Source organism: Varroa jacobsoni, unplaced genomic scaffold (genome assembly GCF_002532875.2).
Source record: "Varroa jacobsoni isolate VJ856 unplaced genomic scaffold, vjacob_1.0 scaffold_306, whole genome shotgun sequence".
Classification (NCBI taxonomy): domain Eukaryota; kingdom Metazoa; phylum Arthropoda; class Arachnida; order Mesostigmata; family Varroidae; genus Varroa; species Varroa jacobsoni.
This window is the reverse complement of record NW_019213208.1, coordinates 191,491-208,822: the sequence shown is the minus strand read 5'-3', so window position 1 is coordinate 208,822 and position 17,332 is coordinate 191,491. Positions and strand designations below refer to the sequence as shown.

At 38.2% G+C, this 17,332-nt stretch overlaps 1 protein-coding gene across 5 annotated transcripts; it reads left to right on the top strand.

The window, feature by feature from the left end:
• Positions 1-113: 113 nt before the first annotated feature.
• Positions 114-16,499, top strand: LOC111259205 (uncharacterized). 5 transcript variants are annotated; one of them, XM_022831029.2, is made up of 22 exons: positions 114-254; positions 1,204-1,303; positions 3,360-3,883; positions 4,181-4,472; positions 5,034-5,176; positions 6,264-6,382; positions 6,555-6,794; positions 7,618-7,912; positions 8,344-8,500; positions 8,821-8,954; positions 9,244-9,382; positions 9,835-9,914; positions 10,846-11,041; positions 11,626-11,886; positions 12,098-12,303; positions 12,635-12,869; positions 13,096-13,249; positions 13,421-13,727; positions 14,284-14,790; positions 15,268-15,555; positions 15,730-15,840; positions 16,255-16,499. In XM_022831029.2, exons 3-22 carry the CDS (start codon positions 3,377-3,379, stop codon positions 16,447-16,449), a joined length of 4,566 nt encoding a protein of 1,521 aa, XP_022686764.1. In that variant the 5' UTR covers positions 114-254; positions 1,204-1,303; positions 3,360-3,376; the 3' UTR covers positions 16,450-16,499. The 5 variants fall into 5 exon arrangements, with proteins under 5 accessions (XP_022686764.1, XP_022686762.1, XP_022686765.1 ...); XM_022831026.2 differs by lacking the exons at positions 114-254; positions 1,204-1,303 and adding an exon at positions 2,805-3,065; XM_022831028.1 differs by lacking the exons at positions 114-254; positions 1,204-1,303 and adding an exon at positions 3,084-3,129.
• The last annotated feature ends 833 nt before the right edge of the window (positions 16,500-17,332 follow it).

The window sequence follows — 17,332 nt, the reverse complement described above, 5'->3', positions numbered from 1 at the left end:
TGAGAAATTTTCTTTTGAAACCTAAATCCAACAAACTGTTAGTGCATCTAGGCAGCAGCCGCTGACGGAACGCAAAACGTCTCTTCATGTTTGATGGCATACATTTGTATGAATTAGGGCTGGCAGAACAATCATCAGTGCTGAACAACTTGCATTTCTAGAAAGGCAGAGATCGACAACGTTGAAGTGCCCTCATCAGGTGAACAGCGCAGCTCGCTCAGTCAGACACTGGTCAGTCTCGCCCGTGGTCAATTGTGAGTAGTTGAAAAAAATCAGGCAGTTGTGAGAAAATTGTTGCCAGCTCAGAGTAAGCGATTAGGGCTAACTATGAATCAATTTAATTAGGCAGAGTTTTGTTAATGGAATTTGCGATCTTTTTGAGTTATCGTGTTTCCTACCGGGTACGCTCTAAATGTTTTTGGTATGTTTTAGAAGATCTAACGAATGCCTTCCGAGAAACGCAGATTAATGTCAGTAGGCTTCCTAGAGTTACAACATGGCTTCCGATTAAAGTAAAAGCCATTGATTAAATAGCGTTTCGCCAGTTCAAAGCTGCTGTGTAAAGATTATTTGTGTTGTTCGCTCACAAGTGTTGTTTTTAAGTGAAAATGTTGAAAACTGTACGTTTAGACAACCTCCTTTTCGACTATATATTTCTGATTGTGGTAAGATTTACAATTCATATCAACTGAATTGTTTGATTCGCATGATAAGATCTATCTTGCATTCGTAGCGTTTTCATCACCGTTTTCAAGTTGGTACCTCGTTCAATTGTGTACATGCACCATTTACAAATTAACTGACGGAACCAAAAAAACATGTAGGCTTTTTGCCTTCTGTATTTCCTCTTTACACTAAGCTCTAATACAGATGTATTGATAAATGCATCCCCGTGCTGACGCAGTTTTCACCTATTTGCTTGCTAAGCCTAGGATCGCTTACTAAGCTGGTTTAAGTTCCGAAACATGCCAAGACAGACACCTAAAAACCTTTCGAAGTTTTCTAAAACAAATCTATATAGTTTAAAACTTCTATTCTATCTAACAGACGTTTATATTATGATTATCTTTATGCAAACGAAATTGAGACTGACGGTTACCTAACTGACTTAATCAAGGCTTCAAATGAAAGCACGTGATTGCAGACTTGAAAGGGCAACGCCTGTAGTGAGTTTTTACTAATCCCACTTTCTGTTGTTCGCAGGCACTAACTCATCCAACCTACTTATTCGGACAGGGACCATTCCGCTCCGTGTCCATAAACAGTCATTTCTGAACGTGTTAATTTTGTTAGTTTTTATTGGGTTAGTAAGATCTTCAGTTCGGTCACGTAATGCAAACCAAATGATATGAGCAAGACACAACGGGTGAATTGTAGAATTCGAAGTTTGAAGACAGAAATCCACTGATGTTTAACTGTTTTGCTTTATCAGTAGCAAATTCACTTATGAATGAAGCCGTGCTTTGATCGTGCTATCGTGATTATATAAGTATTTTGTAGAAATTCACAAAAAAATTATATAAGATGCCTATGACTTACATTTGTGAAATCAGAATTGATAATATAAAGTTTTTAAGGAAAAGCGAGGTTACGCTGATTAAATGCAAATCAGATAGAAAAAAAGTTACAATTAAGTACTTCCATTCTTGGTATTTACTTTTTGCATTTTACTATAAGGATACTGTCTATATAATTAGTTGCGTTAATATCGAGCATTTGCCAATTTGGCTCAACAGGGTAAAAGTAAGTTTCATAATATAATAGCATCGAATTGAAAAATTTTTAAATTACGTGCTGCGGCTAATTACACGTTTTAATTGTAATTGAATGAACTGCTTATTACAAATTAAAATTATTTTCATTTAATTAATATATTTTTAACCAACCTTACTTGATTTCACAAATGGATTCATTACGTTATGGTCGACCCCAAATGTTGATGCCTTACTTGATGATGGCTAAAAACAAAGATTAGTGGATATAATTAATTGTAGAGTATTTCATTCGTAGAAGCGTACGATTGCAGTCCAGTCTGATGGACGGCGACGAAAAAATAACAAGCAAGAGCGAGTGCCATCTTTTTTGGGATCTAGCGAGATTGATAAGGCATGCGAGTGGGAACATTGCATAATCGTATTAGTCATGGCCGGCATCGTTGCTTCTCCTGCTTTTCTCTCCGAGTACGCCTCTACTTGACCAAACATTTTACCAGAAACCTGCCGTTGGCCACTAACGATATACTGGAAGCGTGACATCGAACACTCCTAGAGCAATTCCAAGCATGTATCCTGGCTCGCGTGATGGGTAACTCAATAAGGAACTAGGGCTAAAATGTATAATAGAGTAATGAGCCGATAGCTATGGCTGAATACAAACAGTTTTTTTTTTTATTGAAGCGCATTACGCGTTGTGAATCGGCAGTTTTAGCCAATTTGTCCCTTTGGCTTCGATAATCAGGTTAAACTAGGTAAGACATGGGAAAAGTTTAGAACTTTGTCCACACACAGGTGCCTTTTCACAGCTTATAATATGCATTTTTTATTGCTTTATTTTTTATGGATTGCTCATTAATCAAGCACTACCACTGTATTTCTAAAGCCACATCTGGTTTCTTATTTTGATAAATATTCTGAAAACACCTGAAAATATATTGATATCGATAGGTGACCTTCATAAATATAAAAATCTTGAATTTAATTATTTTTCTTAAACTCTCTGCTTTCGAGATATTGAAGAGGCGTAAACTTTTAATTCTATAAACGCGTATCTCGACAATGAAGTACCTGCGAAACCAGCCTCACAATCTTAGTACTAATGCGAGTGTCAGTGATTTATAAAAAACATAATCGGTCAAATTATAATGTTCGAGTTTGCAGCCGCCTTTTAAATGAAGATCGTCCATAATGACGATGTAATGCTTTTATCGGTGCAAAGCGAATTCATCACAAACAGATCTTCTATTTCTCCAAGACAAGTCAACAGAGTGCCACTTGCGTCTAAAGAACGATTTGTGGCTAAATGCGTAGGTCGCACGCAAAAACAAAAAGTAAAGGAAGTCGTTTTGGGTAAGGTTGCGTTTAGAAAAGCTGTCTTCACCAATGGTATGGAATGCCAGTGCGCTTGTTGTAGGTATGTGGATGCTGCTGATCCAGTTGGTATTATTGTTAGCGCTGTTGTTATTCATTGTTCTCGTTCTTTTTGTTAAGGCTGAAAACAATACTTGGAGCACAATCGATAGCGTAGACGACCCGCTCACTGTAAGAAACCAATATATAACACTATAAAACTTTGAAGTAAACATTCGAAACTTTGTTTAAGTTTTAGCATTAACGATGTTTCTGGGTATCATATTGCCGCAGGTGGACGTACACGAAAGATGCAGTCGCTTTTTGTTGTAAGTTTTCCTTGCTCGACCGATGGTACTGTGGAAGAACAACATGCGGAATATAATGCTAAGGTTAAGGAGGTTGAACGGTTTCTTGAATCTCAGTGGAAGTATGTGACGCAGTATCGATTTGTGCAATTTCGCTACCTTCATAGTGGGATCTCGAGTAGTTTGACGCGTCGCAAGCAAAGTAAACTCCTTTATGAAGTTCCGTTCGTTGAAGCGATCTTCGAATTTACCTCTGAGACGGACATGGAAGATACATTGCCCTGCTTGTACACAGAATGGTGCAAAGATCCTCCAATAGAGGCTTGGATCAATCGGGGAAGCGACATTTCAATTTTCGATGGAAAAATTGAGTGGCGTACACGGACGACTTTAAATATTGAAAAGGCACAATTTGGCATTATCGATGGCCTTTCGACCTTTTGTCCGGAATACACAGTGAAAGCAAAACGTAGCACGATATATATCCCCGAGAACATCGTTAAACTAGAGGTAAATAATTTTCTATACAAATATTTGAATCTATTATGAAATGAAAAAAATATAAATGAAAATATTGGTAATTACATAATTGAAAACCACCATCACTAGAACAAGCATTGTGTAAGTAAGGTAGCATCCATATATATAAACAATCATTTTCACGCTAGGATTATCAAAACCTGCATTCGATATATGAATAACAGATGGTGCTTTTAATAGCTCTCACAAATACAATTCAAATGCCATTTTTTTTATTAGATGAAAAGCGTGTAACTTTTATTTTGGTTGTTTATTGTTGTACTATAGGCGACGTTCGATCATACGCATTCACAGTTGAACTTGGCCATAACGCACAAACATTCCTGCGAAGAAAACCTGGATCAATTTAGGAAATATCGATTGGAAATAAAATATAAATCAATTGCGCGCGTCATCGTCGAATTGCAAGATACTACCGAAATTTATATGAGAATTACTAATCCTGGTGCTCTTTTCATTTATGATGGAGAACGGGACCCACGATCAGTGTATCGTACCAATAATATGGGATGCAAGAATAGGAACTGCAGTATGGGATTTACAAATCTGCGTAGACTTGGTAATTAATTCTAGGTGCTAGAGAAGTGGATGCTTACGAGGTAAACTTATCAAAAACTGAAAATGACTAGTACATCTACTTTTGTTATTATTATCATTTGCTACTTTTATTATTGATTTTAGGAACTTGTGAATTTGATCTGAAAGCTGTTATGCTAATATGCTGCTTTCTCCCGACAATGCAATGCCATGGTATGGCCGTAGGTGTATTTCGAAGCGATATATTCTAATAGTACCTACTGTAACTAATTTCTAGCACCTAGTGGACGTAGAGTGAAGCGCATCGCTAAATACTTTTGCAATACGTTTTTAATAGTCTGTATTAATAATAATCATTGTTATTGATACTTATGGCATTTTAAAAACGGATTTAATAGCAATTGCATCTAATGATGTGCTTTTTATTGTAGATAAGATTACCGTCGAATTATCATTTTATGATGAGAAAATCGACACTATTTGTTTTAGATTGTATCAATATATATTTGTTACTCTGAAATTCACACTTTAGGGTCCCCTATTTTTTTTTTGTAATCATATTGTACAAGTTTCATTCTTTCAGGTGGTGCTAACGTTCTGAAGTTGCGGCTCCCAGACCAACAATTGAGCTTGTTGCATCGGTTATTTAGCCGGCTCCACAGAACGACGAATTTCGTGGCTAAAGTAAACAGTATTAAACGCCCACATAACGATAAGATTAAAGCGGTTAGTAACCTAAATAAATTTATTTCTGCTTTGTGTATACTCACTTCTATGCCAATCGTATCCTAGAATTGAAAGTAAATCAGGATTGACGGGTACAAACTATGTTGTGCATCATTCTGTGACAGCGCAGTGGGTAGTGTGTGTGCCTGCTAAATTTGCGAGCATGTGCCGGTCTGAGTTCGAATCCTGGCGTACACAAACATTGTCGCTTTGTTGCGTGTCTGAAATTATTCTTTCTCTTATTATTAATAACGCAATTATACCGTGAGAATTTAACTAATCAATGCAATAATTCCTTCTTCTCAAAACCTTATGTTTTAAATGTTTGTGCTTAGCGTTACGTGGCCTCATTTAATGCGTGTGTTCCTAAAACTTACGTACCACAACAAAGGTAATCCGATTTTATTCGACATCGGATTTTCCCGCTAAGATCCCGATAAGATAATTAATCGTAACTCCCCTTTACAAGCAGCTGCAGTATGGGAGATCATTTCGAACTTAATGTGTTTTTCTAAATAAAATTTTATTTTTTTGGCTGGATGGGCGAAACTTTGTCGTAAGTTAGAGGCTTCGATCTTTAACTAGATCGTTACCAAATTGTTAATCATATTTAAAGAAATGGCTAAATATTGCCGATTACACTTCTGCAAGATGTGCCGGATTAATTTAGTTCAATTCATATAGATTTTTACTGAAACGTATCTGGAAATCGTGATAATACTATGTTGTTCTAGTATTATGACTCTCTCTATATTTATGCAATTCGCAAACGTGGGCTGAACAGCGATACTGTAATATCAAGAAGAATATTGCAGCTCTGTGATTCCTGCTTTGATAAGTTTGATTGCGCCTTGGGTGACGCTTAAGTGTCTTACATTACATTATCCACCATATATCACAGTAAGAAGATGGCACTGTGTCTCGGTACGTGCGGATTTGTTTAGTCTTACGGAAATCTTAGCGCTTGTGTATACATTAATTTGTATCAAAATGTTTCTCCGCGAAAAATCATTAGTAAAGCGTGAAATAGGCGATTAAGAAATAGTGAATAATTAAACACGGTTAATAAATCTAGGATCGCTTTCAGGTTCGGGGGCATTTGACTGATGATCTATACCCGCGTATTCCATTTCGTGCAGCATACGCGATTGATTCCTGTAGACTTATCTCACTTGATCTTTGCCGTCAGATGGCGATCATGAGCAAGTGAGCGTTTGTTTTTTATATTGATCTTATTGGTCGTACTATGCCCTGATCAATGTTAAGTTACCTATGCAATTGGGAATCTATCATCATAAAACACGTGCTTCCTGTCAAAGTGAAAACTATGAATAAATGCAATTTTTGTCTTTGTTATTTTTCCTCTGTCGTACTGCAGTGATGAGATGAAGGAGTTTTGCTCTCAGCTAGAAGCGCAAGCACACAAAGATGGAAAAATGTTTGAGAGAGCAATGTTCGAAATAACGCAGGCTATAGATGAGGGTAACGTGATAATATATCGCCGGGCAGTAAATGATGTGCTGAACAAGCTTCACAGGCAGGATCGCCTGGAGAAAGAGAAAGGGATTGACCATGTAAAGGACGAGCCGCTCGTAAAAGGCATGCGGGTTGTATACAAGTAAGTACTATAAAAGTACGCTTTTCGACCAAAAATGCGCCTTTTGTACGCATTTTTCTGCAAAGTGCATTAAATGGGTTTACAAGTGCATTAGGTTTTACGCGCCCTCCTTATGCTTACGAAGTATTTTCTCTTCATCTAATAGTAGTCTTTAATAAGTGCGACAAACTATAACATACTCTCGTGCGAAAATATCAGTTATTATTGTTACAGGAGTAAAAAATTAGAATAAGGCACTAACTAAGTTTTAAGGATATTGCTTTATATGAGAACTGTACATCAGCAAGCAATAGAATGATACGGAGCGGCGAATCAAAATGCATTATACAGTTTGATGGAACCTGCAGCAAGTGCGTTCAATGCTACTTACATTATGCCCAAATGCTTGTAAGAGGAATTACGGCCTCTGTCCTGCCATTGCACCAGCTATATTGGTCCCTGAATCTTATTTCAAACACACTTACTGATTCGCTTTCTTAACTGGTCTCGACTTAGGCTATTGGTAAGCCTTCCTTTACAACTTATTTAAATTTCATGATACTTCAAATATATTGGAGACGTCGCTTAGTGCACTAAATTCATTTAAACGGTAGTTACAGCAATGTTTTATTTCGAGATGATAAACACTGGTTGATTATTCAATACCTGATTCTTAATTAAAAAAGAATGAGAAAGCTTTCGTACTGATGGGATCTGCTTATATAAGAGCCTTGCTAAGATATCACAAGATCGGTAGATGTTTATTCAATATGTCCACGATGGGATAACATAATATTCACATGATTTTAAACGTGATACTCAAAGGTTTAACTCACTTTAACAGGGTCTACGTTACTCCATCAAGGACAATACTTCGCCCTCCTGCCGAGCATGGTGACAACCGCATCTTGAGGGAAGTCGATCCTGACAGGATGTTGAGAGTGGCGTTCCTCGATGACGATCAATGTCCCTTAACGCACGGTTGTGTTGGGCCTTTCGGCAGAGAGTTCCTCAGGCAGACGGTATACTTCTTCTTGGAGGAGGGCGTTAGACTCGTAGGGCGCACTTACGAGTACCTGGCGGCCTCTTCATCGCAGCTCAGAGAGCACGGTTGTTGGATGTACTCGGAAGACAGCGAAGTATATAATTCAACGAGAATCTTCAAAAACACCATAATTATCATGAAGTCAATTTTACTTTACTATAAAAGGGCAACTAAATAACAGTTGTTTATATATATATATATATGTGGATTTTGCAACTGCTTGGCATTTGTTAGACTTAAGGGACTCCAGGTCGCTGCGTTGAAATCAATTAACAGTTAATCGTAAACTTACATCGTAGAGACGTAAAATATTTTGTCATAGTTGCCATATTAGAGGCCAATGAGAAAGAAGAATAAAATCTTATATCTATATAATGAAAATATCGTTCAAGTGGAAAAACTTTTAATTGGTTTTTAGACTAAATAGTTGCTATTAATTGTAACCGCGACCGAAAGGTTAAGATGTGTTGTCTGAACTTAGGTAAATAGGTTAGCGCCTAAATGATTATTTTTTTCTTATCCAAGGGTCGAACAGCACATACGATTCGTAAATCGATGGGAAATTTTGATAACATCAAATATGTTGGAAAGAAGATGGCTCGCGAAGGCCAATGCTTTTCAAGTACAACAGAAACAGTTAAGGTTTCTAACGACGAACTGGAAATCATAGACGACATTAAAGGTACATTTTGTTACATTTCGTTGAACTTTATCTTAGGTTATGGAATCGGTTTTGCCAAAATCTAACGAATGTCTCACCAAAATCAAATTGAGTTATATGAAAATAAATCAATATGTCAGGACAAATTAATTGAGACTAATTAGTAGCCTTACATAAGCAATCTAGCGCTCCTTTTGTCCTTTTACTATCACAGTGTCCTTGCGATCTTCTCTGGTCCATTTGTCAATAACAGGATTTTTAAATCAAAGAAATAAGGATACGAACCCTAATTGTGATAAAAAAATATATAAAGAAGCGAATATAATTATGGGTGGTTGCAGGAGGAATGCATGAATCGAGCCGTAAGCCATATACATTCAGCGACGGAGTTGGGAAAATTTCACCCGAGCTAAGAGACGATGTCTGTAATGCTCTTAAGGACACACTTAAAAATAAAATACCTTGCGCTTTTCAGGTTTGTCCAACAAGTATAAAATGTATCATTGTAAAGTTGTGCACTTCGCGCTTAGTCAATATCTGTTAGATCCATATCGATTTGTCGAGACAAGTGAGCTTGTACTCACGAAGCTTGCTAGATTAAAGCTACGAAAAAACAAAATCATAATATAAACAAAACGACATTTAGTTAAGTAGTATATTACGAATCAATATGCAAAAATAAATCTGAAATTTGTCTCGTCAAGCACACATGTGTTATCCCACAATATAACTAATATTTATATTTGCTCGTTGACCGCTATTAGATTCGATACCGTGGGGCCAAGGGAATGGTTGCTGTGGACCCGAACCTGAAGGGTCGCCGGCTTGTTCTTCGAAAATCGATGGTCAAATTTGAATGTGATACTTCTGATTCGTTTGAAGTTATTAAGGTTTCTGAAGAGCGTAAGTCCATTTTCCTTTGCTTTGTGCCTGCCTGCCTGCAAGAAAAAACGACCATTCATTTTTCTGCCAGGTCGGTTAAATAGTTTAGTCTTCAAAGTTTCCGACTGATGCGATGAACAAATAGTTTCCCATTCGAAACTATTACATTTCGAAACTTTAATATTAAAATTCAAAGGCCTAAATGTCCTTTATTATTCTGACCACCTCGATGTTCGCCCTTGGCTTGGCTAGCGTGGGACGAAGGGATTTTATATTGCAAAATAGTACCAACCGAGTGCAAGTTACTGTTGTAAATACTCGTCATTACGCTGAAAAGCAACTATTCGTAAGAGATCATACAGCAAAAACAAGAAGTGCTAAAACGCGATATAGCAAATATAGCAGCTACTGCTGGGTTACCGGAACTTTAGGTCCGCCATACCTTTTGAAAATCGTTTAACATTTTTTTTCAGGGAACGTCACCTTGAATCGTCAGATAATTACAATCCTCGAACAGATGGGTGTTAAAACTAACGTATTCTTGCACTATCAGGTATGTAGAAATAACATGTGTGCGCTCTCTTGAGTCTGGTTGTCATTGTTGTTGATTACTTTATTAAATAAAGTAATCAACAACAATTTTATTAAATAAAGTTAATATTATGTGTATTGAAGTACGAGATTGCATAATCATGACCGCAGCTTTATCATCTTAGCTTCTGTATGTATTCATATCTTCATCTTCTAAAAAAAGCTACCTGACGTATACCTAATGCTAAGATACGAAATTCGTATCTTAGCATTAGGTATACGTCAGATGCGTAACGCAAAAATGAGATATAATATGGGAAAGAGGAATTCATAAGTGCTTCGGCACAAAGCGCAAAGTCGTATCGTGCTGGCAAGGTACAATATATAACAAAAGATGTAACAAACATTGATCGTATACGGACGAGACCTCTGTTTCAAAAGACAGAGGCTACTTAATAGCCCTTCTGAGGAGGTAAATCCAACATTCATCGATTGGTTTCTCGAAGTCCACGGTCTTACCGGCTAGCATATATTCGTATAAATACTCTGTTAACAGTCGAAACGACTAGGGGTGTGAGGGAGTACTAAAAATATCGGATTGTATTAAATTATTAGAAATAAATGAACGCACGCAGCGATCTAATCAATTAATGCACTTCATAGTACTTGACGATGCAGATTTTGAGGTCTATAGATTTCGAAGAAGGCATTCTATTTTCTATAGAAACGCAATAACAACACTGTCCTTGGTTACTATTATCTACGCATCAAGTTACTTTTAACGCAAAATAAGTAGCTACAACAAAATGCATATACAGGACAGAAAAGAATATTGCCAACACAACCCTAGAGCTGGCTAGCGTTACGGCTCGAGCGATGGCAAACGTAAACAATAATAGGAGATAAATGGAGATGTCCCAAACTATGTTTTTGTATGGTTATTGTGTATGCAGGAACGCAATATTCTGGACTTCACGGATGCGCTTTTGATGGAGTCAGCCGCAGCTGCACGGCTCCAGTCATATATAAGAGACGATCAAGAGGACGCATTTGCGTTAAACTTCCGCGACTTTCGAGATAACCATATGTCGATCATCAGGGATCCATATTTCCGGTCAATGCTGCTTACGTTGTACAATAGCATTTTATGTAAGCAGTAACATCTGAACTTTTTGCTTTTTTTTTGAGTCACAGTTTTTTGGAATATTAGTTTTAGATCAGGCAGGACTATTTCTCAAGGCAAGCATTTAGTAACCACAAAAATTGAATTCATAACGTGAAAATATTCGAAATGGCTAGAATATAAATGGTCACACCGGCCTTATGTATATTCATACCTTTATTGTGCTTTGCTAAATAACGGTCAATAAGACTACTAATTCAGGAATAATAAAAGAAACAGTTGCGACAGATACCACCAACCAAGTTGCGTGTAGAACGATTCAGTTCACTACAGCAAATTAGCATGCAGACGCTAACAACGATGCCTACATTAACAAGCATTTAATAGCAGAAGTGTTAGTAAATTATAGAGATACTTACATTCTACGGTCAACGAATAGGCAGCCATTTGGTCAACGAGCGAATAATAAGCCTTGCTTCTATATTTCAATTGTTACGAATGATGTAACCAGGACACTTTGTTTATGTTACACAAAATGTTAGGTAATACTCTTTGATGCTTGTTCTCGCTCGTTATTAATCATCTTCCGACTCTAATTATGACAATGTAGCAAATTTACGGAGCAAATCACGAATCGCTATTCCGTGGACGTTAGGACGTAATTTGCTCGGCGTAATGGATGAAACAGGAACTCTCGAATATGGAGAGGTGTATGTCCAGTATACGGTACGTGAAGACGTTTCGGACGAGGATTATTATAATAGAATAACCAAAAGAGGCGCCAATCCATCGAAAAGAAATAGGGACAATGTGGCAGAGGACGACGAACATTCCGAAACAAAATTAAAAGGCACAACAAAGGTTCTAACAGGTAAACGGGGTTAATAAGCGACTGACATTCCACTACTGTAGAGAGCTCGGTTCAGGTTTACACAAGATGCTTATCCATTTGTCCTTGTAAGGACTATAAAGTATCGTTGTAGTAAAGTATCATTTTATTTGTTGTTTCGATATAGAAAATATCTTTAGCGCATAGCTGTTTTCACTTTGTGTTATTGGTGTTGTTCTTTGACTGTACAAAGGTCCAGTTGTGGTGACAAAATGTCCGTGTGTTGCTCCTGGTGACGTGCGAATGTTCACCGCAATAGACGTGCCTCAACTGGCCCACCTAAAGGACGTAATAGTGTTTCCAGCTAAAGGGCCTCGCCCTCATTCGAACGAAATGGCTGGTAGCGATCTGGACGGTGACGAGTACGCGGTTATTTGGGACGAACGTTTCTTTTTCAAGGCAAGTATTTTTCATAAATAATGGTAACCTCCATGAGATTCGCAGATAACACAGCATATGGCAGATGATCTATTATAGAGTTAGCACTCATCTGATTGACTATAGATGAGAATCAATGAAGCGCTTGGGGCCTCACAGTAACAAGTAACTTCTTCCCTTTTTGTTTCTAAGTTTCACGCGAAAAACGGACAGTTAGTTTCTACATATACCATATAGGAATAATTTCTTCGTTTTTGCCGAGTAAGATGTAGGGTTCTTTTCATTTCTCATTTTAGATCGAAGTAGTTGATACTTAGTGTGCTCTCTTTTTGTTATTGGTTTCAACGTGAAGTGTCAGTGTGAGGAGTGCAAAAATCGTCGCAACGGTGCTGAGGAGAATCCAAGCACATCCCGTCGGGCAGTGCTATATAACCATCCCGCAATGAACTTCTCTGATGAACCCCCTAAAGAAAAAAACAATATTAGTTTAAAAGATTACTATGAGTTCTTTTGTGACTATATCATGACCGATCAGGTCGGTCGAGTTAGCAATGCTCATCTAGCTAGTGCTGATCAGGAACCTGAGGGTAAGTAGTCAAGATCCACTCTCTAAATGATAAGTATTACGCACTCAATGAGGCTTACTGTGCAGCTTCCACAAATTTTGATAATTTTTTAAAGATAAAATATATACGCTAAAAATTATACGTAGCATGTAAAGAATTAAGTAATCCAAACAAGCTTAGACCGTATGTTTCATTACACTAGACCAGTAGTCAAAACATCTAACAAATATTAGTCAAACTTTTGCAGGAATATTTTCCGAAAAGTGTGATAGACTAGCTCGCAAGCTAAGTACTTGCCTAGATTTCGCAAAAACCGGACATAAAGATAATTGCGGAGTGTCAGACTTTGTGAAACGTTATCCTGACTTCATGGAAAAACAAAGTCATAAAAAGACGTACAGGTAAGTGGGAAATTATGCCTTTTTATGTCCATCTTCTAGGTAGCATGTTTTACAAGAAGCAGATGTTTGCCCTTTAAACAATACATCATGTTAAAATTCCTGCTATTCCTGTGCATGTAGATATTCGTATAATCTTAAACTTCTATTCTCGGCTTTGACGTTTTTCTACAGATCTAATCGAGCCCTTGGACACTTATTCCGTTCATGTCGCGTTCTGGAAGGCTCTTTCAACCTCTCGTCTATGGGAAGTGATGATAAATATGTGAACGAGCTTTTTCTGTTACCCGGATGGGATAAGATGGCTGAACCCGCCAGGCGACTCGTCATGCTGTACGATCAGCGGCTGCGTAAAGTTCTTGAACAAGCTGGCATTGTCTCAGAACCTGAATTGATGACTGGGCTCATCACTCACTTTGATAAGTATCAAAGTAAAAACTTCCACGAGGTTGAAGAACGGCAAGAACAGCTTGCGGCACAGGTTTGCATTTCAGCAGAATGGCACGATTTTTTATGGGTGCTTATTTACCTCTAATATTTATTTTCTTCGCTTGTTGCTCCGGTCTATTCGGCAGCTATATACAAAAGGCGCTTTAGGTTTCTTTCATATAAGACGAAACTATAGGCGATGTAAGGAGGCCTAAGTAAGCCTAGTTTCAAATTTGGCGGCATTCAGAATTGATAACTCTGCTTCGCCTTGCACAAAGGTAGTGTGTGTATTGAATAATAAGTATTCTATGAACCGTAATACAAATTTGCGAGATATAAGGTCAGTCTGGTTTGCTTTCGGGAGCACCCAGATATTTTTCAGTGTTCCCGTTGTCTTGCCTAAAATAGAGTGCATGTCCCTCTTTTAGCTATATTATTTTCAAGCTTCCAGGCAAAAGTATTACATGATTGTAGAACTAACTCATATAATTTGACTAAGTGCATTGACATCGCAACGAGCAAATAAGTTTTAGACAAATGACCTTTCGGTGGTTTTTGGCTATCAGTGGTTGAATGTAATATACCTAACTAATTGACACTTTCTCTAGCGGTCATATTTGTGCCGACGAATGACCGAAGATTTTGACAAGTGCGTGGAGAACGCTCTCTCTGATACTGACAGAGACAATGAAGAAAAAAGGACTGAAACGCAACTATATTTGGCATCAGCATGTTATGCTGTCGTGTACAATCCAAAACCAACAGATCCAAAGACAGAGTTTAAAGGATTGCCGTGGATTTTCTCGCCTTATCTTATGAGGTGCCTCGAAATGACTAGAGCCATGTATCCATCAGCGTTCGACCCGATCCCTGACTCCCCTATAACAGTCAAAATTACTGATGCCATCGTGAGAAAGATCCAAAGGGAGGCGCCGGATTTGCAGGACCAAGGATCCTTTATGCACGTTTATATTACCTTAGTGAGCTGGGCCGAAATCGAAGACCTTCACCGCCGAATCCGCGATGAAGCCAATGCTCCGAACTGTCCCCTGATTTGTGCCAAATGTCTTAAAATCCTGTATCTGGCTAGCAGGAGGAGCTCTATGTTTGATGAGGTATGCAGGCGTTATGTGAGTGTGGAGCTAAATGTGGTGTAGGGATGTTTGAACTTTTTTTTTGAAACAAGACTATCCCCCTAAACATGTTATTGCAGATATAATAACGCTATTATTACAACATCACTAAACACGGAATGAAGGACTCTACGATTCCAGGCCTTCGGCGTTTATTCTAATTTGTTTTGCTAATGGACGCGCACACGATTGTGTCATATTCAGTATGACAGTGTACGCAGGGCTGCATATGATTAGCAGCACTGTTAACTGTTTTCCATATGAGATACCATAACGACTCGACATCGTAAGCTAAGTGTTAGAACTAAAAACCTAATGAACTTTTTTTGTGGGGATAATCGAACGGATTTTATTGTATTGCATTTGACTTTGATTGAAAAACTAAGTCCACATAGTTGTAAGATAACATGTGTAATTAACTTAATCAATTGTCGACTAACGGTATCCGTATGCCAATAGCACTACGATGGGCTGATGGGCTCAGAGGTGCTGCTGTTTATGCGTTACTGCGCGATGGAGTTCGAGTCAAAAACGAGCGTCGAAAAACTTGGTTTTGGCGATTGTACATCAATGTGTGGGATGAGGCGTAACGATACGATAATTCGCCAACGCATTACTATGGCCGCTATGAAAACGTACAGCAGGCTAGCGGTATCAGGTGATGTGTGTTCGATTGCGGGCCTATCATGTGAATTCGAGCACAATAAAACATTGAATTATGCAGCACCACAGCGTGAAGGTTCTCCAGTAAGTACAACACGTACTGGATTTATCAGATAAACTTAGCAAAGAATCTGGAAGAAAACTGGCTCTAGGCTTCCCATAGTAAATCAATAATAGTTGTTTTTCTGTATAGTTGCTGCATTCACTAAAGATTTTTTTGTGTGATGTCCTTTTACGCCCTCAACACGTTGTTTGTAGATGGTACTTTGCATAGAGAAGGAGTATAGTCGTAGACTATTCTACGAGAACATGTCTGAGGTGCAAGACATTTTAAAAGACTGGTGTGGCGCAGATTCACCCGAGGACCACGTACGTTGACCTTCACGTCTTATCGTTACAAAGACTGAGAAGCTTCTATCTTTGATAGATAATAATAACTGCAGGCGTGGTAAAACACTATTTTGATGCTAGCTATAATCAGAACTGGCACATGTGTAAGACCTCAAATGAAAACTTCCCTAAGAGTTTGAAAACAGTGGAAGCGGCGATGAGCGGCGACCTAGGTTAAAGCTAAGTATTGAAAGAAATATTTAGGACATTTGAATATTCGAAGGTACAAACGTGTATGCCCCAATAATCTCAGCCTTGTCACCCATGCTATAAATTATTGCAAGTTCTAGGTTAGATACTGCCATTGCTTTACATACTATTTTACTATAACTACTACTGTAACTTTTCAAGTTTTTTTACTGTTGTTTCACTTCCTGTTGGCCGTTGCTTTAGCTGTCTTTGATATTCAAGGACAGTCGCGACCGAACCCAGGTGGCAGTTGTCCTTGTGGCTCGAGACCTTGCCCACTGCCGGCTCGAGGAGAAATTGTATGGCTACGAAAACGAGGATGCGTTAATCGCAGATGTTCAGAACGAGCTAAAAAAGCGACGACAGAGTCGTGTAGATATGCTAGACAATCATAAATAACTCCAGCAGATTACTCTACACTTGCAATAAAAATTACTACGATTAAATAACTGTTTTTTCGTTTATAGTAGCTTAGGTGTTTGTATTATTTAAATTGCTACCTCTGGAAGCTTCCGGAATGCATTCAAATTCTTTAGGTGCACAACGTTTCTAAGTTCTAACTAGCAAAAAGTTTCACAGATCGACGGGTATGCAGTGTCAACTTGAGGATGTTTTATGGAATAGCTTCAATTAGCACGGCGGCATTCAGTTGGATCGATTAATGCAGCATTTACTGTGACGAATGCACATAATATAAGCATAAAACACATCGTTTGTTCTACAATATTTTAGCTCTAATCACTAATCATTGCGCGAGTTATAAATAGCAGACTACTGTTGCTAGAATCTTGTTTCTCGCTTACGTCGTTGGATTAGTAAGCAAAGGCATCTAAATTGAGACTAATGAGATTCTCGAATAAGAAAATCCCTCGACAAACATTTTTATATGTACTACAAGTGTTATTCTTCAATCTAAGCACAATCTGTAGCTTTAATCTGACATAACTGACTGAAGGAATGTTTGCACGATGCCGGTGCGAGTCCGTGAACGTCCTATAGATAGCACAAATTTGGCGCTCGACTGCGGAGACTTCTTGAAGTCTCCACTCGAGATTGACATGAAAGACTTCTATTCAGTAACCCTTTATACGTAGTGGTCCAAAAAATTCGAATTTAGACTGTTTAACGGCCGAAATACACCTGTATTCTCAAGTAGCCAGCCCTACACCAGTCGGCTACTATAATCCGAAGCATCATTTTTGATGGAAAACATCTGATCTTCCTTCAGACACTTCAGCTATCCGCAGCTGTTCGATCGTTTGTAGAACGTCCAAATGAGTTT